General features: G+C 27.5%; 1 protein-coding gene across 1 annotated transcript; it reads left to right on the top strand.

The window, feature by feature from the left end:
- The first annotated feature begins 6,848 nt into the window (after positions 1-6,848).
- Positions 6,849-25,767, top strand: LOC107437524 (uncharacterized). Its single transcript, XM_016049560.4, has 2 exons — positions 6,849-7,488; positions 23,253-25,767. Exons 1-2 carry the CDS (start codon positions 7,125-7,127, stop codon positions 23,894-23,896), a joined length of 1,008 nt encoding a protein of 335 aa, XP_015905046.2. The 5' UTR covers positions 6,849-7,124; the 3' UTR covers positions 23,897-25,767.
- Positions 25,768-26,769: the final 1,002 nt, after the last annotated feature.

The raw sequence follows: 26,769 nt of genomic DNA, 5'->3' as shown, positions 1-26,769 counted from the left end.
TTACCGAATCCATCATGCTTTGATGGGGCCCGTGAGGGCGAGGGGAACACTAGATGGGGTTCAAAAAAATGGGGGTAAAAATGATTGTGGTGAGGCATCCTATCCCGTTCAGTAAAACCAAACTAAAAGCAACTCCAATGATGGGGAAGAGAAGTAAAATGAAAGAGGATTAGCCCCACCCCTATGATGAAAGTAGAGATAATGGTCCCGCGAGGACCTCATGAAAAAAGAGCATAATATTCCACAATCAGTACGTCATACGTTAATGCGTCTAGTTAAGTGATATGTAGAAGGAATGGGACTCCTATTTTACAGATGGCTCAATTTTAATTTTCTTCCTTTTTAGTAGGAAATGAAATACAATATATCCGCATTTACAATGCATTTTTCATTAGACTATTAAATAAAACTGCAAGCTCCCATTTCAATTGAGTGAACTTTACTTAAATAAAATGAATCATTGACTTAGCGATGAGGGTATTAAGGCATTTATTGTTTTAATTATTAATATTGTAGTTAGTATACGAAACTTGGTTTCTTTGTTTAATTTTTCTTACGGTTAGTAGCCTCATTACGTATGACATTTGTATAATAATGGTTAACTATAGCATTCCAGTAATTTTGAACAAAAGGTAAGAATATTTTTGAGTTAATTATCTGGACAAAATTTCCTTCTAGGAAGATTTTTGAGTATGAATCATATTTGTATTGTACTGATAAGAAAATCGCTCCTAGTTAATTATCTATACAAATTTGCCTTCATGGAGTACTTATTACCTTCATGGAGTACTTATTACCTATCAGGACAAAATCATATATGTATTGTATGGAAAGTAAAACCATTCTTAATTTTTTAACTAGACCAGCGATTCCCAAAAGGTGTTTCACAGAGTCCTAGTGTTCCGTGGAAAGGTAGTAGGGGTTTCGTAATAAGATCTCTCCCTCTTTTTTTTTTTAAATAATTATAAATAATTGTAATAATTATAAATATAGTATAATTATTAATAATAGTTAAAATAAATATAATATAACGGTTAATACTAGTTAAAATAAATATAATAATTATAAATTATTATAATAATTATAAATATAGTATAATGATTAATAATAGTGAAAATAAATATAATAATTATAAATAATTATGCTAATTATAAATATAGTATAATGATTAATAATAGTTAAAATAAATATAATAATTATAAATTATTATAATAATTATAAATATAGTATAATGATTAATAATAGTGAAAATAAATATAATAATTATAAATAATTATGCTAATTATAAATATAGTATAATGATTAATAATAGTTGAAATAAATATAATAATTATAAATACAGCATAATGATTAATAATATTTAATATAAATATAATATAATGATTAATAATAGATAAAATAAATATAGTGATTAATAATAGATAAAATAAATATAATAATTATAAATAGATGAATAGTTATAATAATTTTAAATAGATGAATAATTATAATAATTATACATGAGTTTGATCATCACTACACATTAATATTACGACAAATATATAAAAGCATAGTCTTCAAAAAATAAATATATTTGTGAGTAAGATTGTTTTTTGGTAGTAATTGTTTTACTACCACTTCAAGAATCCAATCTCGAAAAAAGTGTGAAATTTGGCAAGTATATATATATATATATACATATATATATATATATACATATATATATATATATATATAGCCGGAAAAAAAGTATTTCTAAGAATATTTTATTTTAATAATTTTTCTTCTTCTCTTTTCATCAGTCTTCATTACATTATGTTTTCTTTGTATTTAAAACTTATATATAAGTGTATATATATATTGTTTCAGTATACCTCATTGAAATTTTCAACATATGAGATAATTATTTATTGCTTCAAATCCAAAGTTCCTATTCATCGATAATGATAAAAATATATTAGATAGATGTGTTGTACTAGACGGTACCATTAAATAAAACTGGAGCAGCTTTTAATATATAGAACTATATATGTAATTATTTCAAGTCTTCTTTAAACATTTTTCGAATTTATTTTGGTATCGGGTAATTTTTTACTGCAATTTTTTTAATATTTTTGCTTTTTGTATAGTAATTCTATTTATATTCAAATAAAATGTTTCGCAGTGACCGCTGTTAATGTATATATTTAGAATTCTTACCATAAATGAAATTAAAGAAAGTATGCCATTAAGGGTTACAAAATTGTATTTAAAAGAGAGAAACGAAAGTGCCATCGAAATGTAACGAAAACGCTGTTAACCGCTTCCCTGATTATCCCGAGTTAACTCGGGTATGTGTATATTGCGAATATTTATTATCCCGAGTAAACTCGGGCATAGCAGAATTCTTTAATATGTTTTGTTTTTTCATGTTTTTATTCGACCGGAAGTGAAACAAAAAATAATAATAATCTGCTGTGATTGGAAGCTTACCACTATTTGTTTGGGAGTTTTGCTACTTGTGGGACTGCAGACATGTGTTGTAGAATTATATATATGGGTCATTCTCACAAAAACAGTCATTTTCATGTCCCCAGTATATTTTATGTTTGTTTTACAACTTGCGAAAAAAAAAAATTCAGGGAAAGTGTCCTTCAGAATGCAAGCTAACAAAGGAATAAAAATAAAACTATCAATTTTTATTTTTTATTTATTTTAGGTAATTAAAATATACCAATATGTCATTCCCTCACTTGTCCCCACTGCTGATTTAAAAAAAGAAAAAAATTGTTTCTGAAATAAATTTTTTTTTTTACAAATTCGTGTTTTTTATTTCAGAATACTGAAATATAGAATTCAGAAAATCAATTTTAAATTTAATTTCTGATAAAAATATTAACACAGCACTATTTTAAACTTTGTCCCCAGTGTTTCGCGTCATTCCCTCACAACAATGTTCTTATCACCTGCAATCGTCTTAGAATAAAAATATTTTAATAAAAACTTCAGAAGTTAACAATTGGCATCATAGAACAAAATTGCAGTATGTTTCCATCTTCAACTTAAAGAAGCCTTGCTGTGGAATAAATCTGAATGAATCAAACCAGGTAAAATTTTTTACATTTGTCATTCCCTCATGTCATTTTTTAGAGTAAAATAAAATACAACTTCATCGAGAAAGTGGATAATTATATGTTGCTTTCTTGTATGAATATAATTGTATGTGATTGACTTCAGAAATTAATTAGGCCTAACTGTTATTTTTAAATTTTATTGAATTCGTCATTCCCTCACTAGTGTATAAAGTGAGGGAATGACGCTGAAGTGAGGGAATGATTCAAGATGAGTATATTATTAAATTTTTTTTTGTTCAATCGTGCCAGCCAATTTTATTTCCCAAACCTGTAAAAACTATTAAATATATAAGAGTAAATTATAATAAATATCAGATATACTTAGTATGTTATCATTTTCAAACTTTAGGTAGATGTAACTTAGATAAAAACATGTATTAAAATAAAATATCATTCCCTCACTATTAGTGTCATTCCCTCACATTTTAAATAGCGAAAATAATTTATTTACTTATTAATTAATTTGAAAAATAAATTAAAAAATTAATAAATTAATTTATTAAATTAATTTATTAAATTAATAAATTTATTTATTAAATTAATAAATTTATTTATTAAATTAATTAATTAATTATTAATTATTATAAATTAATTAATTACAAATCAATTATTTAAAAAATTAATTAATTTAAATATTAAGTATATTTTATAGGATATATACTTTCTTTATAATGCCATTACATATTTCTATTAATATAAAACGTTTCAGAGCTTTTTATTCACTTTACTTTTTCGGGATTTTATGAACTGAAAAATGACAGTTTTCGTGAGAATGACCCATATGATGTTTAATGAATTTACATAAAAAAAAGAGTAAAAATATGGCGTTCGCGAGCGAAAGTGAACGTAATTCAGATGATTTTTCAGATTATGAAGAGGTTAACATATACTAAGACTAATATTTAACTTTTTTAATTTACCCGACATAATTTGGGATAGTAAACTGATGGTAAATTAAATACTTTTTCATTAAAAAATTAAAATTTAAACTTAGAATTTGTGTATTATGTTTTGTTTTTGTTCCTAGTGAAATAAAAAAAAATGCGCTGATTTTTTGCAAAAGGCAAAAATCAAAACTTGTTTGATTGCCGTGTGTACCGTATGTTGCGATGAAAGTAGAAGTCTTCAAAAGGCTGGTATTATAAGCGTCTCCAAGTTTCATCTGACAAAGAAACTGGTTTTAAAGTTTTTATCTGATCTTCTTCACAAGCGATTCGACACATTTTGTAAGCTATCTTGTACGTTTCGAAACTGGACACATAGAAATTTAGAATAAATTCTAACTTTTTCTGTCTTCTTTGGACTTTATTATTTCAGAATTTAATACTTTTTTCAAACTTCAATGAAAGTTCACATCAAATCTCCCAGTATACGAATTTCAATAAAATTATATAATGAAAGTAAAGCTTGGAAAGAAATAATGTTACAAACTGAAATTCTAATTTAATTATAAATATAAATTTTTATTGTCATTTTCAATGTTTTTAAAGATATTTTTGTCGTTTTTAAGGGTATATTTTAAAGCATCAAAATTCAAGCTTTACTTATAACTACTCAAAATCAAAATATTTATTGTTTTAGCTTATTCTAATCTCCATTGCCTTAATCCTGATTTTAATAAATTGAAAAATCAATTTTTCTGTGAAAATAAGTCTTATTTTCATGTCTTAAGAATGGTAACTAATCGTAAAACGGTAATAAATGTCTTAATGGTAATAAACTAGAACGGAATCAAATTATATTCTACATAAAATCTATAATCATAAAAATTTTAACGAAGAAAATCAAGTTTCGGCGATAGAAATACGCTTTGTTACTTTTTAGGCTATTATTGTTATTATTATTATTATTCGTCAATTTCTTAAATATATTAATCCAAAACTTTTCTTTCAAATACAAAAATAATTAATTCAACCTTAAAATTTTATCCTAAAATAAATTTGTAAGTACTAAAATTTTAATTATTAAGTACAAGTACTAAGTACTAAGTAATGTTTTACAATAAAAACGTATTCTGTTTAAAGGCTTGAAATAAAGTGTTTCAAAGATTATTAACCTTTATCACAAAACATTTTTTTTAATTAGACAGTAACTATAACGTCTCTTTTTTTTGTCATGTGCTCTAATATAAGGATTAGCTAGCAGAAATTTTAAAATATGTTATTAACAATTAACGTTTGTTATGTTAACGCAATTATATGTTACTAATAATTAATTACGTTGTAATAGCACATGGATTTGTTAAAAGTCTAAAATCATGTAAAATATGAATGCTGTAAAACAATGTTTCGTACATAGCTGTATTTTGAAAAAGTGAGATCTTAAATAAAATTCTTTTCTAGTCATTTAATATAACTAAACACTATCGATAAATAAATTTACGTCATCTAGAAAAAAAGTACATTTTCTATTCAAAAATTTAAAGAGTATTTAAAGGTTTATTACCATTATATTTCTATCTTTGATTGTAATTTAAGAAATACGTGAACAAATTATTTTATCACAATTAAGTGCTGAGATATTGTTATCTTAATCCTTTGAAAGTTTCATTTTAATTGTATTTTATTGCACTTTATTTTGAAAACAAATTAACCTTTACTGTGATATTAATAATAATTAAATATGTATAGATACTGCTGGCAAAAGTTATGTTACCTGCCTTACCAGCTAAAGTGATACGTTAATCATAATATTAATAACTGCTAACAATAATTCGTTTCATTTGGACATAATTGTTGATTGTATCATAAATGTTCAAGAATGGAATGAAATTATTTTTATTTTTTATATTGGAATAAATTATAAAAGAATTATTAAATATTAAAATCAATTATTAAGGAATTTGAACATGTCTTGTAAAGGATATGCTAATTACTAGCAATATAATGGCCTCATTTACAAATTTTTCGGAAGAGTGTTTTTGGTGCAAATTTTTTAACTCTGAACTAATGATTTTGTGACGTTTCCTCGAGCATAATTAAAAATGATATTTTCTATCGAATTAAACAATGTATGTAATATTGTTATTATCCTATCACTAATTATTTTTTAAGATTTAATTCAAACTAAATAGTATATTATTAAAAACTGCATTTACTTGAAAAGAAACAATAAATAAATAATCTGAACTCCAGTAATAAAATCTTTTGGTTTTTTAGTTGCTATAATGATAATATAAGGCCATATAATAAGACTTTTTGAGAATTTTTCTGATACGGCATGTTTGATAAAAAAAAAAACAACGTGTTTTGCTAATGTAATTGGAGATTAACAAATATTAACTTTGAATATTGCTCAGGGAAAAACTAAATGGTGATTGTAAATGAAAATATATGAAATAAGCAACTAACATTTGATTCAAGAAGAGATAAAAAAAAATGCTAATATAAAAAACAATCGTTTTCTAACTTAATAAAAATTTATTTTCAGTCAAGTACCCTCATTGTTTCGATTACAAATAGTCCTTAAAACCCCCAGAATGTCTTTATCAATGACATTCGAAATATGAACAGACAGTCCCTAATGATAATCCTATTAATTTCAATTTCGTAAAAAAATAAAAGATAATATCACGGCGAAATTAGACTACAGGGAATTGATTTAAGACCTTAGACAGACAAAATATTTGTCTCAATAGTCTCAAAATCTTAGAAAGTGGGAGCAACAAGCGAACCAATTGGCAGGGAGCAAAGGCGGTACAAACGACCCCCTTACTAACCAATAGGGGGCGCGTATCACTAGATATGGATTTCAAATGTTGGAAAGCATGGCGCTCCTGAGAGGCGGAGTCGGGAATTTTGTCACTACTTTCAAAGAACTTGGAGTTGGTATTGACAGTCAAGTTTGTGAACAGTCAAACGTGGGACGTTGGGACAAATATTTACTATTGCCTCAAACTTGTGATCAAAATACAACAAAACCATCTATTTTAAAAATAAGAAAAACCGATAACTAGTAATGTTTTGTGAGGATTATACCGTTAGCTGTTTCGATACACAAATACTTTAAATTAATATTAATAATTGGTAACCAATGTCTATCCTGATGTCAGAAAATGGTGAGGAGAGAACTGTTTGCTCATCAAATTCTTCAGAAGCTAAAGCTCCAGCTGAAGACATGAAAGCACCGTCGATAGCCACAAGAAATTCTTTTTCTATAGCTAGTATCCTAAGTAGAGATGATCCAAAAAAAGAATTTCATGTTGTTCCAAATGATGTCAATACCTGCCTTGCCAGAAGGAACTTTCAGAATATTGCATTTGAACCACGTCTGGCGATTATGCGACACGCGCAGAACTTTTGTAATCATCAACAACATGCATATGTGAAACAGATATATCCTCATTATGCATGGAATCCTGTTTCAACTCGAGAAGAGAATAGGAACAATAATTCAGGTAAACAACTTTCTCAAAGTATTGCAAATTTATTTTAATAGTTATATTATTTTGAATGAAGTGTTTAATATCAAATCATAGGGATCAATTTTTGCAACTTTTTTAGAAGAATATTCAATTAACAAAGATAATCTTTCAAGGGTCAATCAAAAATTCCTACCTATTCGCTTTAACTAAGAAGGCTAATTGTGGTAATTAAAATTTAAGAGTGCCAATTGGTAAGAGTAAATGATTTTGGATCGAAACAATATCTCACGATTGCTTTGCGATATTTTCCACTGTCAAAAAACTTTTTGTTTACCGCAAATAAATTTTTTTTCAAAATTGGGATGGCGCTTTATTTTAATTCGAAAATAAATCTATTTCTTTCTAGAAGTACTAAATTAGCAAATATATAAATATATATATTAATATTTTTGCTTATATATATATGTATATATATTCAGCATTTAGTTTTTGAAATAATAAAATATGAAAAAAATGAATTTAATAAAAAAATTTTTTTTAAAAGACTGATAGAAACTGATTTTGTATAAAATTATTTATAAAGGTTTGAACACAGGCCTTTGAAAGAGAATATTAGCTTAGAATGAAAAAAAAGGGGTTGCGAGGGTTTCGAAACTTTAATTAGCTCTTCAAACATTTCTTGATAAGTACCTCAGATATTCCCTTAATCATTTACAATTTGGTAGCACAAATTTTATTTATAGCACAGAGTCTTGCAGCACTTCGAACTTGTTGCTTTCTAGATCAAAGGTGGGAAATGTAGAATATTATGATTATAGAACTACTACTAATTATTGTTCCTTTTATAAAATTGAAGTAACAAATTACTATATTTTTTAAAGGTATAGTCAGATTGAAATTGTTTCTTTCTTTATTTTTTGAATGCAATTATCAGGTCTTGCATCTAGATTACTCAATTATTGAAGTACAGTGATCGTATACAAACAATTGCTTACCGTTTTGCAGAGTTCATACTGATAATTTTATACAAAAGTAAACAATTTTGAACAATTGTAACAGTTTTTTACAATATCGAAAAATGCCATTAAGTCATTTCCAGTTTTGTCTTATCAAACCTTTAGAAAGACATTGTGTCAGCTATTAATACATGCCCAGTACTTTACCCTGTTTGGAAATAATTTAATAATTAATATTTAGAACTAAAACTTAAAAAGGCATTAACAATGGTAGTAAGAATGGAAATATTGTACGATCTTAGTAGTTTTTTTTTTAAAAATTTAGTCTACTAAAGTTAGTAAATAACAATATGTATGCTGTTTTTTAATGAGGTTATTATTCCCGAGAAAGTAATACACACACATATATATATATATATATATAAATACATATCGGCGGCGGCAGCGCGCATTTAGCGATATAAAATGCTTAGTGTTTTGAAGTTTTGAATCTTATATTTAAGTTTAAGTTATTTATCTTAAATAAGATTCCTTTATATAATGGATTTTTGATAATGGAAAAAGTCCCTTTATTTCCATTATCAAAATAATTTAATCAATAAGAATGCAACATTTAAAAGTAATCGGTTATACGGAGGTATATACGGTGAAGAAAACAGCAATGTTATATATGACTCTATTTTAAATTCGTACACAGTTGCACAACTTGGGCGTTAAAATTATTATTGCACTCTAAAAAGTTTATAAGTTCAACATATTTTCCTATGTTGATGAAATCATAGTTTGATTACCTTGCGATAATGTCATTATACAGAATTATGTTTACGAAGAAATAAGAGCGCAGTGACAAATGTTTCATGGGGCTGTTGGAAGCAATAAAGTTTTAATATCTCTTCGATTTTAAGAATTGAATTCGACTGTTTAATTTCCAAACATAATTTCTTTTAATTTGCAAATGTTTTCGATAGATTGAAGTCAATTGAAGTACATTATTTTCTCTAACTTCCTCTAGCACTTGTTAAAGTTTCGTTTTGCCCTTTTTTTTGTTGAGAATAACAATACTGTTCTATGTAAACATAATTTAATTATTTTACTTTTCGTTTGGAATCCATCATATTTGTACATACATTTATTCTAAATAATTTAAAACAAAGTATTAAAACAAACTACATTAAAAAAATTAAGTAGTAATTTAAAAATAGCATAATTTGATTCCAACAAATTACATAAATAATTTGAAAATACTACCATAATTTAGACTAAATACTTTTATTTTACTACAGTAAATCTTAATTAATTGAATTTTATTGTGGATGTAAGTGAAATTTGAAAATTTACACAAAAAAATTTTGTAATGACTATAGCTTTGATCCGTATGCTCTTTTACTGTTGAAAGTTATCATTAGTTTCAACGTATATCGGTATGTATTTACTTTTAATTGTGATCAACAGATTTAAATGATAATGAAAAAGTTTGAAATTACTGTTAATGGATCTTTTAAAGCTAATGAAAAGATTGTTCTGTTGATAAGATAATAATTTAAATTTAATCCGTATAGATTCTTTGCAAGTAATTAAAGTACCTTCAACTGGTATTAAAAATGTTTAAACATAATGAATGTTTTAACGGCAAGGAAAAAGTTTAAAGTGTTGATGATAATGAGAAAATATAAAACACATAAAATTGAAGTATTAAGTAATCATAATTAAAAAAAAAAAAAACATTGCTTGCAGCAACATTTCTAAATGTTAAGAAAAATTTAATCACTGCTGTGAAACTGGAAAAAAAAGTCATTTGTGAAATAGTTTTTACAATTGCTTGGGGAAATAACTGCCCATTGTTTTATTATCATAGTTTTTTGTCATCGTCCAACTAAAAAATAAAAATATAGCAAGGAAGATTAAAGGGATATGGAAGTCTTATTTATATTTCGCGTTATGCAGATTTACAATTTATACTACATATGTATTTGAAAAAATAGAAATTCGTTCTATGATGTTGATCGTTAATGAGCGTTTGTTACTGATGTTTACTTTATATACATTTTAAAATATAAATTATAGTTTTATTAAATTGATTGTTCATAAACGTTTATAGCTGTTTCATATTTCATATGTATTTAAAACATAAACAGTCGTTTTATTAAATTGTACCTTGATAAGCATTTATAGTTGATGCTAAAAAATGAAAATTACTTCGTTATTAAACATTTTACTTGATGATTATAGGCTTAAGTAATGCAACAGTTTTAGTAATGCATTTAAATAAGAATGCTCTAAGGAAAACAACAATGTACTAAAATTTTATTATTTCGTTGTATTTATTCATGGCTATTCTTAGGATGCTATAATAATATCAGAGGATTTAAAAACTCGTTAAGGGTTTTGCAACTAACTATATAAGTTATGTTCCCAAAATTCGCCTAAGATTTTTTTGAAGATTTTTAACTCGTGTAATTTGCATTAATCAAAAATATATTTGCGTTTCCAATAGTCAAAATTATCTCATTCTTTCACTGGGCTATTAAAAGTTATTTAAAGTTTCATGAAGATTCTTTTAAAGAATACACTTTTAAAGTGATGGTTATGAAATCAGTAAAAAAATTAATAAATAAATAAATAAAACCTATAATTTATTAAATCAAATCACGTCCTTTTACTGGGATTAAAAATATTTTATGTTCTTACTTTCCAAAAAAAAAATGCCGAGTTAGGTATACATACTAGGCATATATAGCAAAAGAAATGGAGAAATTCTTGCATATACATATATATAAATCTAAAAAATCGTTCTACATTTCAGTATTCCCTTTCAGCCTAAATATATGACAAAAAAAGAGTTTTCATTTTTATAAATATATACGTTTATTCAATTTTTATTACTTCTTTTCGGCAATAAATTGTACAAATTGAAACAATTGTTTATTAATACGATCTTAATCCTAATGTACTAATTGAAACAGTTGTTTAATAATACAATCCTAATTAGTACAATATTTAAATATTATATAGTGAACCTCGAGTGGTGTGCAATAGTATTTGACTCCCCACGTAACGTACTCAACGTAATACCAAATAATGCAATTATATTTAATTTATTTTGATTTTGATGTAATTATATAAATGGTGCTGAATGTTTAATTGATAATAATATAATAATGAAGTATAAAATGAAACTCATTTACTTGATTTAAAATATTTTATAATGTTAAAAAGCATAAAAAAATTATTTTCAAAAAATCAACTCGTTTTTAAAAATAAATAAATAAAAAAAAATGGTTCAACGGTGAAACATACTATCGGTGCTTCAAACTGCATTATGTTTTAAATTTTTTGAAACTTTAAAAATGAATTGAATTGATTCACATAATTTTGTTGAATTAATTTCCCTTTAAATTGAACCATTCCATTTAAATTATCTTGCACTCAAGTTTAAAAAGTGTGGATCTATATTACAACAAAGCACCATTTTTATATTGCATTAAATTTGAAAGACTCGGACAGTTAGCTATGAAATTTCTGACAATGTATTTGCGTGAGTTTCTTTTGATGTATAAAAATATTAACACCTTATTATTCAATTAACAATAAAAACAAAATGAAAAGAATTCAGAACTGAATTAAGGATTCTACCGGATAAATTCAAGACCAAAAAGTTCTTGATATTTGAGGAGACCTTTCCTGGCAGCTCTAAGCTGCCAATTTTACAATTTTATGCTGCCGATTGTGAAAACTGTATTAGAATGTTTTAAGTACATACATTGATAGTAATCCATTGACATTTAATGGGGAAAAAATGAATCTATCGCTATCTTCTATTACAAATATTAAAAAATACGGATTTTTAATGAAATTACTTATTGGTGTGTCTATTAATCGATCACAACTCGGTAGTTGATATTATCACGACTTTCAAATTTAAATTTTGTTTTGTCCCAGGCAGCTAAACTATTTTTAAAATTAAAGAGGAAAAAAGCCTCATTCATCATATTAAATATTTAGAAAATACTCTATGTATTATTTTGAAAAGAAAGCAAAATTCCCGGTTTATAAAGAGAAAGTTTAGATGGATGATTTTGAAATTTTTTCTATTTTTTAAATCGAATATTGGATTAAAATTAGAAATGTTTGCAATTTTTTTGTTTAAACAATGTCTATGGCAAGGGTGGCAGACATTTTGCATATAAAGCCCCAATTTTTAAACGGGTGTGTCCATATAACTAATATAATTGACAAATTTTTACATAAATAACATTTTTATCTAATGCCCTAGACCGGAAAAGTTATGTTTAAGCAATGCTCTAGAGGAAGTAAAATATTATTAATGTATTACCTCGTAATATCAGATCTCAATAACAGGCCATTTTGAGTCTTCCAGTGCATTAAGATTCGGCTACCCATGGTCTGTGTTGACAAAATAAAAATAAGAGAATCATCAATATGAAGTCGTAATAAAAGAATGATATGAAATTACCTGAATCACTTATTTGACTTTTATGTGACAATTTTAGCAAATATATGCAAACATTTTTCTTAAAATATCTTTTTGTAAATTTAAAAATACATAAATAATTGCACTAATAAGGCACTACCTGTTAATTTAAATTTATAAACAGATATAACCGATGAACAGTGCATATTTCTTTTCTCCATAAATGTCAACAACATAAGAATAAAAAATACATATACTTCAGAATCTGAGATTCGTTGAAAATAATTAAATTTTTATAAGGAAACAACGCTGTAAAATTTTAAAACATAATTTTAAAAAAAATATTCATAAACTGTTATCCCTCGATGGCATTTTCCAGAAAGTATGACAAGAAACGTAGAGGAAAGGTGTAATAGTTCTTTAATATGCGGCATTTGTATTGTAAAGAAGGAGATGATGGTCTTAACCACAAGCAAACTGTAATATACGCGAAGGTTGTGTGAAAACAGAAACAAATAGTGAGGAAACTGAAGTCTGAAGTTGGTTTTAGTGCAAGGAGAGGGTTTAAGAAAATTTCGTTTTTAAATTCGTTATTAAAGTTTATAATCAGATTTTTAAAGTGAAAGGCGAATGATTTTCCTGTTATGCTTTATAGACTCTTTTTTTGTCATAAAATGTTCTTTGAATAACTATGGTCCAAGATTATTACAATTCGAGCTAATATATTAAATATGTTTTAATACAATCTTGGTACTATTGCATTATCCCCGAATTTGACACTTTTTCTAGATTTTGCAGATTTATAATTATTCTTATTTTTTGAAATAAAAATGAAGGCCAAGAGGGATGAACGGCTTATGTCATTTTTCACAAAAATGGCTATTGGATTACCATCTGTTGCATTTTGAGGGTTACTAAGTTTTGTCAAACCAATAACTTGAAAAAGCGTTTCTCCCCGAGAGTTATTACACTTTGCTGAGATTAACGGTTTCTCTCCCAGCAAAGGCAAGACGACCAAAGAAAGGCATAGTGAAGAAAGCGACGGGATTGTATTGCTAAAGTTTTGATTGGAGAGGCATTTCGAGGAAAATACAGTTCTTGTCCAACCCTAATTTCAAATTTTATTTTTTTAAAAACTGCGAGTTTTATTCCGAAATTTTTGAGTCATGTAAATGAATGTTTATGATACTTACGATTTCAATTGTATGCTAGCTCTTAAAAATCTCAAACCTTTAAATTCGTTCCCCCCCCCCTCAGAATCAGCTTTCAGTACCATAATCTGTTTTGAAAACTGCTATATCTTCAAATGCGTTCTTACAAAGCAAAAAAGAAAACAAGCACGAAAAGAAAATAATTCCACTAAAATGTTTAAATAAATAATAGACTCTTAAGGAAATAAGGTAATTTTTATTTTAAACCTTAAAATTATCAAAACACGCGATGCAATTACTTTAAACGATTAAGAGTAGTTAGAGTAGTGACAAAAACAATCCTTTATTTTGTTTTATTTTAAGCTGTTCTTATAACATTTCTCGTAGGAGGAAAAATTATTCAAAAGATCAATTGGCCATTCACTCCCTAAAAAAGCATAGTGTTAAAGAACTCTGTTACTTCAAAACATCCAAATAAACGATGCAAAATTCAGAAGCACTCATAAAATAGCGCAATACACTCAACAACTATGTATTCATCTGTTAAACTGCTACAAACAACACATTTGCTCTTCAATTTACTATGGAGAGTCCATAAAGGCAAGTTATTTGATCGGCTCTTTGATGTTAAATGGGAAATCTTTTGTTCCCTCTCCAACCCCTTGTGATATTGAAACCCATGGGGGACAAAGAATAGGCTGTGACAGGGGTTGGGGACATAAATGGCTCGACTTTTAACCTAGCCTCTTCATTGCTTCATCTGCCAGATGTATCTACAATCTGTCTCATATAAAAGAAACGGTGGATTGTTAGATGAGTGGGATTATATATAAGCTATTGGGTGAGTGGACATGGAATTCTTGTTGAAAGAGTTTTGTTAAAGTTATATAAACTAGGTAGACTAGGTATTACTAGATGCCTAGAGTATACCTAGTGTATACTAGATATACACTAGGTAGACTATACATTAAAATTGTCGGTAGTCGATAATTCTTAGCTAGAAATGAAAAATGCAAATCTACAAGATAACCTACAATATATAAATATATTTTAATAAAAAATTTTTGGAGAATATAATATGTTTATAGAAAAAGTCATATTACGGGTACAAAAAAGAAAATCTAGATCTCCTGAACCTTTTTCTCCATCCAGTTTTCAAGTATATTCGTGTTCAAAATTGATTGCACTCTCAGAAATAAAACTTTCACAGTTTCAGCAGTCCTTGAGCTGTAATTCGTTAATTTTGAGAATCATTTCGTCACGAAATCACGCGAATTGTGACGAAAATGTTTTCTTAATTACGGAACTTCATCGCAGTGCATTGTGGGAGATTGTTAACTAGAATGAGGACTAGATGATCGAAAATAAAGTGGCGGAAGAAGCCGATGGGTCTGTATGGTGGTCGAGGAGTTGTCCTCGTAACAGGATGATTACGGTTCGAATCCGGCTTCGGGTGCTGTTACATTTTATCTCTCTATTCTTTATATCTTTTATAAATATATTTCTTTGCACTATTAATATAGGAGTAAAAAAATGGATTTATTAGAGCGTTAAGGGTATTTTTCTTTATATTCATAAAACTTTACACTCCTTCCTATTTTTAATAAAATAGTCTCAGTATAAATTTGAGATAGGTAAACACAAAATGAAAAATAGTTAATATTTTTTATTGATAATAATGATAAGTATAATTGTGAAACACAAAAACTACAAACGTTCCTAACAAAATAGTTCGAAGAAGTGTTCAAAAAATAGTTTTACATTAATTTAAATGTGTCAATCAGTGATTAAAGCAGTATTACAGTTAAAATTACATTGGAAATAAAATTTATCATAACTTCTAATTAATAAGGATCTTTGAAACTGAAAAAAAAATATTTCTTTCTACTTAATACTTTCTTAAAGAATATGCAATGAGGGAAAGTTGATTGATATGCACATTTTGATAATGTTATGCTTTGTTTCATTGGTTATTTCTATAGTTATAAGGGGAAAAAAGAACATTGACATTGCTAATTTCTGAGGAAAACATGAAATCACGAAATATTTATTTGGTACAACTAGATAGTGGAATTTAAATTAAAAATTCTCCTTTCATTGAATAAAATTTCATGAAATAACTTTTCGCTGATAAATGACCATTGAGTTCCCCCCCCATATTATTATCTCTAAAAGCACACAGTATTATATTGGGTTCAGATCCACAATTTATATCGAAGTGAAGAAATCTAAAATATAAATTATAGAGTGAATTTAGAAGTTAGGAGTTATAGAGAAAACGTAGATAGAACAAAAACATATGTGAGCAGATCAGAAATGCATTATTTTATTCTCTACTTTTGGATTAAAATATTACTAATGTAAACTAAGTATTAGTTACGAATCGAAAAATCATGAATCTAACAATTTGATTTATACTCAAGTTTTGAGCTTACTCTAATATAAAATCGAATTGTTAATTTTTTTAATTCATTGAAGACTATTGATTTATTCATTGATTGGTCATTTGATTATGTTGATTTGTAACATCATGTCTGTTTTCTTAAAAATAAGTTACATAATTTTTGAGAAATTTTAATGTATACTTGTGAACAACATTCTTTTAAAAAATCACTTTCAAATTGTTACAAAAGTACAAAATTTTAGAGAAAAATTGAATGTCGTACTTATACAGTAATATACGCATTAGTTTGTTCATATTTTATGACTTAAAGTTTCAAAAAGTATTTTCTGTGAATCAAATTTAAAACTCTTCTTTCGTAATTATTCATATGATTCAGTTTAAAAATTACATTATTCCTTTGAAATTATTTACTTACCTAAACTATTTATACATTCAGTGTCAAATATAATAATGTTAATACGCTGATATTTATTTCATTATCGAAGTTAAAATGAAATAAATGTGTTACAATAACTGGTGTACTTAATTTTAAATTGGGATATATCACTAATTCTTAATAGTGAGTCGCGATGGCTCAGGGGATAGAGCGCTCGCCTTCCTATGTTGTGAACCGGCTTCAAATCCCGACAATGGCTGGTCATTACGAATTCCGCATCCGGCTTGCACCGACCATAGTGCTGACGTGAAATATCCTCAGTGATGGATTATGGGTTAGAGTCCCCTTGCAGTCAGGCTAACCGTGGGAGATTCTCGTGGTCTTCCTCTCCATGTAAAGGAAATTCGGGTTAGTACCATCAAAAAGTCTTCCACAAAGTCAAATTTGTGCTCCCATATGCTTATTGTAATCCGAAATAATGTTGAGTTGTGAAATTACAACTTCTTTTCTTGAGCCGCGATAGCTCAAGAGATAGAGCATTCGCCTTCCAATGAGGTGAACCCGGTTTGAATCCCGGTGATGGCTGGTTGGTACGAATCCTCATCCGGCTGGCTCTGATCACAGTGCTGACGAAATAGCCTCAGTGGTAGATGGATCATGGGTTAGAGACCCCTTGCAGCTAGACTAACCGTGGGAGGTTCTCGTGGTTTTCCTCTCCGTGTAAAGGAAATGCAGGTTAGTTCCCTCAAAAAGTCCTCCACAGCAAATTTCTCCCAATACTTGGTCCAGGAGTTCCCTTGTCTTCTTGATTGAGTTCAAAATTACAAAGTTACGTAGCTGAACATTAGTAGTCGTAAGCCCAAAAATTGGGTCGGCTGTTCAACGACGGTAATAAGTTAAAAAATTAAAATGACTCTTAATAATTTAAGAATTGATTTATAAAAATATTTCTTTTCCAGAGTGTTATAATTTTATCATTTTATGTACGTAATACACATTTTTTCAATGGCATGTGAAATCTTGAACCATTACTATAAACCCCCTGTTTCAATTTTCTTCTGGTTTTACAAGAACTTGAAATGGCAAACAATCGAGCTTTCAGGTACTTCAGTTGCTCCTCTATTACCTTTTATTTCCGCCAAATATTCATTGAAAGAAGGTCTTTTTATAAAAGAGTGATTCTTTTGGAAAAACGCATTGTCGATCACAAAACAAATCATCGTTTTATCCAACGATCCTAAGATGTGCTTTTAGCGGCGAGATAACACATTCAGATTAGTACGATGCCATTCAGATAATCCTTTAATCTTGCTTCCCCCTCTTTAACTGACTCCCGTGATATTTTGAATGCATTATACTCGTGAGAAATAGAATTTTTTTTTTTTTTTTTAAACTGGCTGAAAGTGGGCTGAAAACTGTGTTTCCTTTTTTGGTTTTATTCTGCTTTTGTGAAAAATAGAAATGTACTTAGGCGTACAATTGCATCTGCCGTAAAGAAGAAGGATAAACGATTACTATTTTTTCTCCCTTTTTATTGAAAAGTTGCTAGAAACATCAAAAAAATGAGATTTTTTTTAAAAAAAATATTGATTGGTATTAGCAATTTTATATTTTTTCATAAAATATTTTAAATGAAAGACAGAAAACATTTTCTGTGAAATATTAAGATTTTAATTTTTTTTCTGTGCTGGTTTAATAAATCTCACTAGAAACATTATTTTAGGTAAGACTGAACACAACCCCAAGAAAAAATTTACTGCAGCCCCTTTCCTTAAGAAACAAAAAGTTCTTTTTGTTTTATTTAGTAGAATTTCTGAAGAACCTTCCTATCAAAATTATAGTTTTCATGATTTCTCGTATTTATATTAAGGAATTCTTTGTAATTTTTTAAAAATAAATTAAAGGACGTTTCATATTTGTAAGGAATTTTGACAGCACGGAGAAAAAAAATCCGGTAAAATCACACTTTTGGTAAAAAAAAAAAAAAAAAAAAAACTTAAGTAAAAATATAAAACTTAAAAGTAAATTTTACCGATTAAATGGTATTTATGCCTTGCTCTCCAGTATTATAATAAAATTACCAAATTAAGCCGCATTTACCAAATTTTATCACATACTATAAAAGCATGTTTTATTGTAAATTTTACCAAAGTTATTACCAAAGCGCTTTGCTGAAAATTAATAAGCTTTTCGGTTTTTCCCTAGACCAGAAACACGATAAATTTCACCATTTCCATATAGTAATTTAAACCACACCTTTTTTTGCTCAGTGCGGATCCTATGCTGTACCTAACTCTGGGACAATTTTCATTGTCTCCCCCCCCCCCCTTGAATACTGCCTTGATTTTAGAGATTTAGCTTATATGTAGTGATTTTTATTATCTTCTGTTGGTTTCCACTCACACAAAAAAATTGGTTCTACTTTGAACCATAACATCGGTACCCGTAATACAGGGAATATTCAGTGCAATCTAAATAAGGTGTAAAATTGAATCTGTTCAAGTTGAAATATCGTATTGTATACTAAAGTTTAAGAAGTCCGATAATATGGTTCAACTTGCGCAGTTATTGAAGTGGCAGTAAATTTTTTTTCAACACGATTCAAATTTTCGGGCAAAATTGTAGGATGTCTTCTTATCTATAAGCATAATTTCATATGATACAATTAAAATAATATTCTGTCTAAAGAAAGTTTGAGTCTCAATGAACTACTTTATCTGAAAATATGGCCTTGGGAAAAGTAATAAAGCACATTGAATTTTTTTATTGCTATACTTTTACGAATGAAAATGATCATACTTTTTTTGCTCTGATAATATATTTTACTACATATAGAGTCAGACAGAGTAAACTTACTTTTAACAACAGATTTACAAATGAAGTCTACAGTTCTTGAATCAAATTTGCACCGCTTAACACACTTGAAGTATTAAAAAAGAATTTGCAAATGAATTCTTATTTGTATTTTATTTACACAAATGCGGAGAAAATAAAAGAATGAAAGCATCAAAAGAAGTTTTGAGTAAGTCATAGTAACGATGACGATTAGAACTGCACACTTTTATGAATTTTGAATACATACTTGGGACCCTCGACCAAGTGAGATGCGAAAATAATATTATTGATTTGATTAATAAATTCTTAATGTTATACTAAATGTCTTAATTAAGCATGTGTTAATTATATATTTTAATTATATGATATGGGTTGCAAGTTGTTTAAATTACATTTACTGCTACTTGTTGTGGTAATTATGTGTATTGTATTGCTAGTTGGTGTGACAATTTTATATGCAACATTATGGAAAAAAAAAAAACAATGTTTAGCGAAAGCTATAAAAAAAAATTAAACTTAGGATTGGAAGAAAAACAGATAAAGATAAGGTGAAGGAATGCATAGAAGATCGCTTTTATTGACCCAATGACACCTTAAGCACAAAAATATTCATTGCAATTTCTTTTATAAATTTAAAATAATAAATTCCCAAAATTTTAAAATTATGTCATTGCTTGTTCTTATATTACTATAAGTTCACATATACTAGTTTGGGTAAATGTTATTATGATTGTTGAATACTCACTTTCATCATAGTATTCGCGCATCCATTATGTATATTTATTAATTAAATTACATTAGCTTGAGAGTTTATGCATCGAAGACGCATACAATAATGACATTTGATTGATAGGTTTTCCGTTGGTAAAATTCACAATTCGCGGAAATAATTAAAAAAATAAAAAAATTTATGAAGCACTAAAATTAATCTCAGGCATTTTTGTTTTGATGTTTTAACTGCTGTTTATGCTTTAATTTTTCTCCCTTTAAAAACACTGACGTAAGTCTGTACTTCATAAACTCTTAAAATCAAAAGAATTCAAGTATCGAATTTTGCCAAAAAACCTTTTATCAAAAAATTATTTATCGACCGAGGTAATTAAGAAATTGTTTTAAAACTTATGGATTTTTAATTTTTTTAACTTTGTGAGAAAATTTAAAAGCTACCGTTGGCTTTTCAGCAGTTTTTAGTTAATATTAAATATCAAACGTTAGATCGTGAGTTCTCCAAAATAGTTTATCATGATATTGCCATAAATGAAGGGATAAGGAAGTTGTGAAATATATATATGTATACACACACTCACGCATATATTTGATGGAATCAAAGGATTTATGAATTTAATATGACTCTAAAATCGTGAATAATATTTTAAATCACTTTTATTCGGGTCATTTTAATTTAACGTTATACATTTTGAGTATACAAAAACACTGAATTTCTCAGCAACAAAGTATCATTCCTTAATTTGACTTCAACTAAAAGAATATAAATTATTCTAAAACAGTCAGAGTTTTTTACTATTTTCAAATTCGTTGGTTTTGTATTGGCTAATTTAAGTTTAAATAACGCATTTTTCAGTCGATATTAAATTTAAATTTTAGGATTTCAAAAACTATTTATTAAACCCAACCTAATTACTGTTTAAAATTATTTTCTGATGCAATTATTGTACACAATCGCTATGTTTGATCAATTTTTTCTGAAATATAAGTTCAATTCCTTTTAAATTCGCAAACATTCCTCTATTTCTCAAGTTTAATCAAGTGAAATGAATTGCTATAACTTAAGAATGCTAAATTGATATCAACTATTTCAACTTTACGACTTATAAATCGCTTAGATCCTCTAAATAGGCTTAGTTAGAAATTATAAACAATTTTGATAAACCCATACACAGAGTATTAGTTTTAATTTGTAAATGTATAGTAGTTTTAATTTGTCGATGCGTAAGTTTATTATAGAAGTTATCTTTAATTATTACCGATATTGTTATTAAGCTTGATTAATATAACTTATTTTTAAATATTGCTAAAATTAATGTTTTTAACGAAGTCAAATAGTTAACATTATCTTTTTGTCTCAGTTTGATTTTCAACATCCATCTTTAGTGCTATTTTAGTTTGTATGAAAAAGAGTTTCAGAGTGCCTTAAAATTCAAGCAATAAAAAGACATTACTAAAACAAGGTTCGCATTTACAAATAAGAAACTATTTTGTTTAATGAAATTAGGGTAAAAACAGTTCTGTACGCAAACTAATTTACTATAAATTTAATTGTGTGCAGAATTCTTGCATTGTTTGTGTACTGAATTGGTTTATTGCTGCAATTACAAATTTGACGTGTTTATTTGAAAGGAAACGCGTTATTTTCTTGAGCAAAAATTAACAAAAGTATATCATTTAAATGGAAGTTAAAAAGTTTATTAATTCAAGGTACATTATGAATTATAACAAAGTAAAAAAGTGAATTTGTCATCTATTTAATATTTTTTTTAAAACATTTAAGAGCATTATATTAATTTATGAAATAAAGTCGTCATATTCTTATAGTGCATCATTTACACTAACATCAAAAACATATATGAATAATCTTGTTCATGTGCATATCACAAATATATGTATTTAGTTTTTATAAAATAAAATTTTATAAAACTATATATAATAATAAGTAATGATAATAGTAAGTAATAATAATAGTAATTAATTATAATAGAAATTTATGTGCCCTAAAGGTTTCAGCAATGAAGGTAAGGGAATTTATTTTATAAAAGAAGAAACTTTAAAACAACTATTGTAAATAAATAAAACATATTACAAATTTCGTAAATGGCTATAAGCAATTTAATAGTAACAAAAGAAACAGTATAAGAAAAGAAATTAGAACTTATATTTGCAATAAATACTCGAAATTTTCGCAACTTTTTTTAAGGCAACGCTCAGCTATTTTGCTTATATTTCTGCAAACGCGTTTCAAGATATTAAAAATTACTTAATTTTTCTTTGAGTAAATGGCACTTTTCAGATTTTTTATTCTTTTTAGAATTAAAATAACCTTTCACAAAATTCGTTTATTTAGACAAAAAACTAAACCCTGATCATTACAGCAAAAAAATTTTACATTATCGAAACATATCGTAGTGTTTACTGCATTAATATTCTTGTTAATTAAATCATGCCTATGGTTTTTATTTTATTTATTTATTTATTTATATTTATTTACTTATTTATATTTATTTACTTATTTATCTTTATTTATATATTTACTTTTGCCGATATATACTTTAGTCACTTTATTTCCTTAAATTGATTATTATTGGGTCAATTGATTATCACAAAATTTTTATCATTGGAGATATTTTAAGTAAAAAATGCTTATGAAGATAATTCTTAAAAATTAAATAATCTCAAAATTGCCATTGTTCAAAAGATACAAGAAGTCCATCTCAGTATGCAAAGCGCGTCTCTAAAGTTATGCAAATAATAACATCCCTTTTTCCTTTGTTATTTTAAAAGTGCTTTTAATCATTAGCATAAAACCGGTTATTTTATGGTTTGTTGTTTTTGCCTTATAAAATCATGAATTCTTACTTTAATCCATCATGAATCCTCAAATATCTATATCGTTGTGTTTTTTTTTCAGAGAGTCCTCCTACCTCTCAACAAGTATCCTCCTCACCATCCTTTCATTCTCCCTATCGTTTGGATTTGAACAATTCCAGTAGATCTCCCAGCCCCAATACAGCCTCAGCTTCTCAACTGCGGCCTGACTCTGGAGGTTCAGACTCAGAACATGAGACTGGATCCAAGTCTTTATGCGCTGGTGATGGATCAGGTCAAGGTGATGACAAGAAAACCAAAACTCATCGGAGGAAAAAGAAGACAAGAACAGTTTTTACACGCAGCCAAGTATACCAATTGGAAGCCACATTTGAAATGAAACGGTATCTTTCTAGCTCAGAGCGAGCTGGACTCGCATCTTCATTGCACCTGACTGAAACTCAGGTCAAGATCTGGTTTCAAAATCGACGTAATAAGTGGAAACGCCAAATGGCAGCTGACATAGAAGCTGCTAACTTGCATGCAGCAGCAACTCAAAGACTTACTAGGGTACCTATTTTGTACCATGAGAGAGCAAGTGGAGGAACATCTCCTATTCCAGGGAATGGACTGCCCGTGGTGAGTGCTGCTGCAACAGCATTTTCTAATTATCCGGCTTTATTTTATCCACCTTATGCGGCAGTCCAACCAACAGCTGTTCGTCCCACGCTTTCTGGAATGGGATGAAAAGCTCAATTATAGGACAATTATTTAACTAACGTTGTAAATAGATTCTGAGTATAGTTAAACAAAAATATTTATTGTATATAGATAAAAACAATATCATAGCATTTTCTGAGAAGAAACCTTTTTTGTACTTTTTGAACCAAACATGAAAGTTATAGTTTACTGAGGAAGCAGAAAATGCTGCAGTTTGATTCGGCTTTGTGAATTATTCGTCACATACTGAAGAACTTTTAATAATAAAAACTGATTTAATATCACTTTAAACAATCATATATATTTATGCGAATTATTCATAAATCTGTGTAATGAATATTGTGTTTTGCAAACTAATGCACATTTATTTCACACTTTTACTTAAACTTGAGATTTATTTCCGTTATTCGACACATTGAATATTGGAAGTAATAAAATTAGTACTTAAAGCTTCGCATAGTATAAAGATTAAAAAAGAATTGTTTTTATTTAAGTAATTAGGCTGTTATCTTGGAAAGATAAGCATTATTCTCAGTGCTTAAAAAATTTGCATTTATGTTCTAAATTAAACTGTTTGGATGTTTTTTTTGATGTACAGAATGGTTTGTGATTTGCAAAAAATTTAAAATGCAAAATAATTTACAATACTTGAATTACTGTGATTTTACTTGAATTACTATGTAATTTAAATGTTGATAAGTACATAATGTTTCTTCTTTACAGTAAATTATTCGTAAAACTATAATTTTCAAAAAAGCCAATAATTAAAATTTGTAAGTTTAAAATAATTTAGATTATTTAAAAAGCGCTGGTGAATTCTGATTACCAGGCCAGCATTTTTTTTGCGAAACTGATGAAAATCTTTGAAAAAAGTAGCTTTGAGTATTTTAAAAAAAATATCAGTCAATTTATAATTACTGCACAAATAATTTTTAGTACAACTAATAAGGAATATATATTAAAAAAATGTCGGTAAAGAAATATCTTTCTTGTTTTTTTTTCTGAAAAGAAATATTAACAAAGGAATTTCTCTTCACATGAATTTTATGAAATAATAAATGTTTTATTCTCTAATTGGAGTTATTATAAAATTTCTGTAGTTTAAAAATTATTTTGAAATATTTGCAAAACTTTTTATCAAAACTCATTGTGTTTAAGATTTAATTTATTTAAGGGGAAATAAATTAGTTGATAAGTATTCCAATTATAAAGCCTCAAAAATTCGATTTTTAATATTTTATTGAAAGAAGTGTATAGAGATAGAAGACTTTTATTGCTTGCCAGTTATAGACTTTTTGCGTGAAGATTCGTGTTTTGTTTGTGGAATATTGAAAGACAATTCACGCAAAATCCTGTTTTTCAATAATGTTGACGCGTTGATCTCACCAAAAGAACATTCGAGTACAAATAATTACAACCCAGATACAAACAAAGAAAGCTAAATTATGCCTCTGAAATGATAGCGTCTATTTTCGTTTAAAGGTCTTATATTTTTTTAAATATGATTTTTAAATAGACTAGGTCAAAAATTTATACGTTTTTGTATAATGAATCAATAAACTTTCAGAAATACAAAGCATAATTAATTATGATAAATTTATACAGTTGTCAGAAAACTTATGAATGTTAAACATTTGTTAAAAACTTATCAATAATTTTCATTTAAATACTTATATGATTTTTTTCATAGAGTCTTTCAGCTGAAAATGTTCTTTTTTAAGTGTTTTGTAGCTAATGCTTAACTAAAAACCATATATTTAAATTTCAAATTTGTTGATTATATATGTATTATAGACAAAAATATCTGCAAACTTGTAAACTTTGTATTAATGGTTTTAAAAGTATTATAAATATGTATTCATAACTATGCTAAAAATAAATGAATTTTGAAGATGCAAGATTTCTTTTACTTTTTTATTTGTTGTCTTATCTATAACTAAATGAAACGAAAATCAAAAATTTATTTTCCGCATTTGTGTCTATCAGAAGCAAATATGATAAAATAATATTTTAAAACTTTCCCAATGAAATTTATAATATTTAAGCAATAAAATAAAAGAGAATTGCATTCATTGAACAATACTCTTTGGTTTAACCTGGAGTAGAATTTGGCCTAAGGTAACTTTCCCTTAAACAACTTCTATTATGGAAATCGCAATCGAAATATGTCATGCCTCTATAGATGCAAAATTAATTTATTAATAACTGGTCGTAAACATAATGTAATAAATAATAATAATAATAATAAAAATTTTTATCCCGAAATAAGTAGATTTTAAGATAAGTAAAATTTTTACGATTTTAATTTTCTAATTTTTACTGGCTGTGGTAGCCCATTGGTTAGAGAATCGGACTCCAGTTCAGAGGGGCATCGACTCAGTTAAGACCAGCAGAGCACAGGTGATATGCATAGCCGTAAAATCTGTGGAAGTCCTATGGTTGACCACTCAGCAGTTCCATGGGTACAGAGATCTGCAGAAAATTACATTTTTCTTCAGATCTATGTATTAATTGAGGAAGAGGCCTCACGAATGAGGTCAGAGGATCAAAAATTTTGATGGTATAGTTTGTCTATGGATAGAACTCCCCTCGCCCCAAAGTATAAGGCTGTCTACTGCTATGGAAACAAGAAACAGCACATTTCAACGAGGCGAGCTTCTCTTTCCCCTGATTCCCTTTCTCCCTTTGACTCGAGCCAAATCCTGTCTTAAATATTGACCTAACACCCCTACTTGAAATAGATAAACCTCGTAATCATTGTCCCTGCCACTGTACCAGACGAATGAGTAAGAGAGTTCCTTCCATAGACAGACTGTCTGTCTTTTACGATCATCCCCAGCTTCTCAGGCAGTCACTAATAGTTTATAGTACAGCTCTAGTGTGACATAAATAAAGTAGCT

The sequence above is a fragment of the Parasteatoda tepidariorum genome, chromosome 11 (assembly GCF_982258835.1).
Source record: "Parasteatoda tepidariorum strain Cologne lab strain chromosome 11, Ptep-v5.0, whole genome shotgun sequence".
NCBI classification, from domain to species: Eukaryota; Metazoa; Arthropoda; class Arachnida; order Araneae; family Theridiidae; genus Parasteatoda; species Parasteatoda tepidariorum.
The sequence above is the reverse complement of the archived record's forward strand: the minus strand, read 5'-3'. Positions and strand labels throughout refer to the sequence as shown.

Bases quoted from the DNA above. Each gene is read 5' to 3' on its own strand.
- LOC107437524 (XM_016049560.4), top strand. From the start codon at position 7,125: ATGTCTATCCTGATGTCAGAAAATGGTGAGGAGAGAACTGTTTGCTCA. The intron at 7,489-23,252 runs GTAAACAACTTT...TTTTTTTTTCAG, and splicing joins GAATAGGAACAATAATTCAG to AGAGTCCTCCTACCTCTCAA.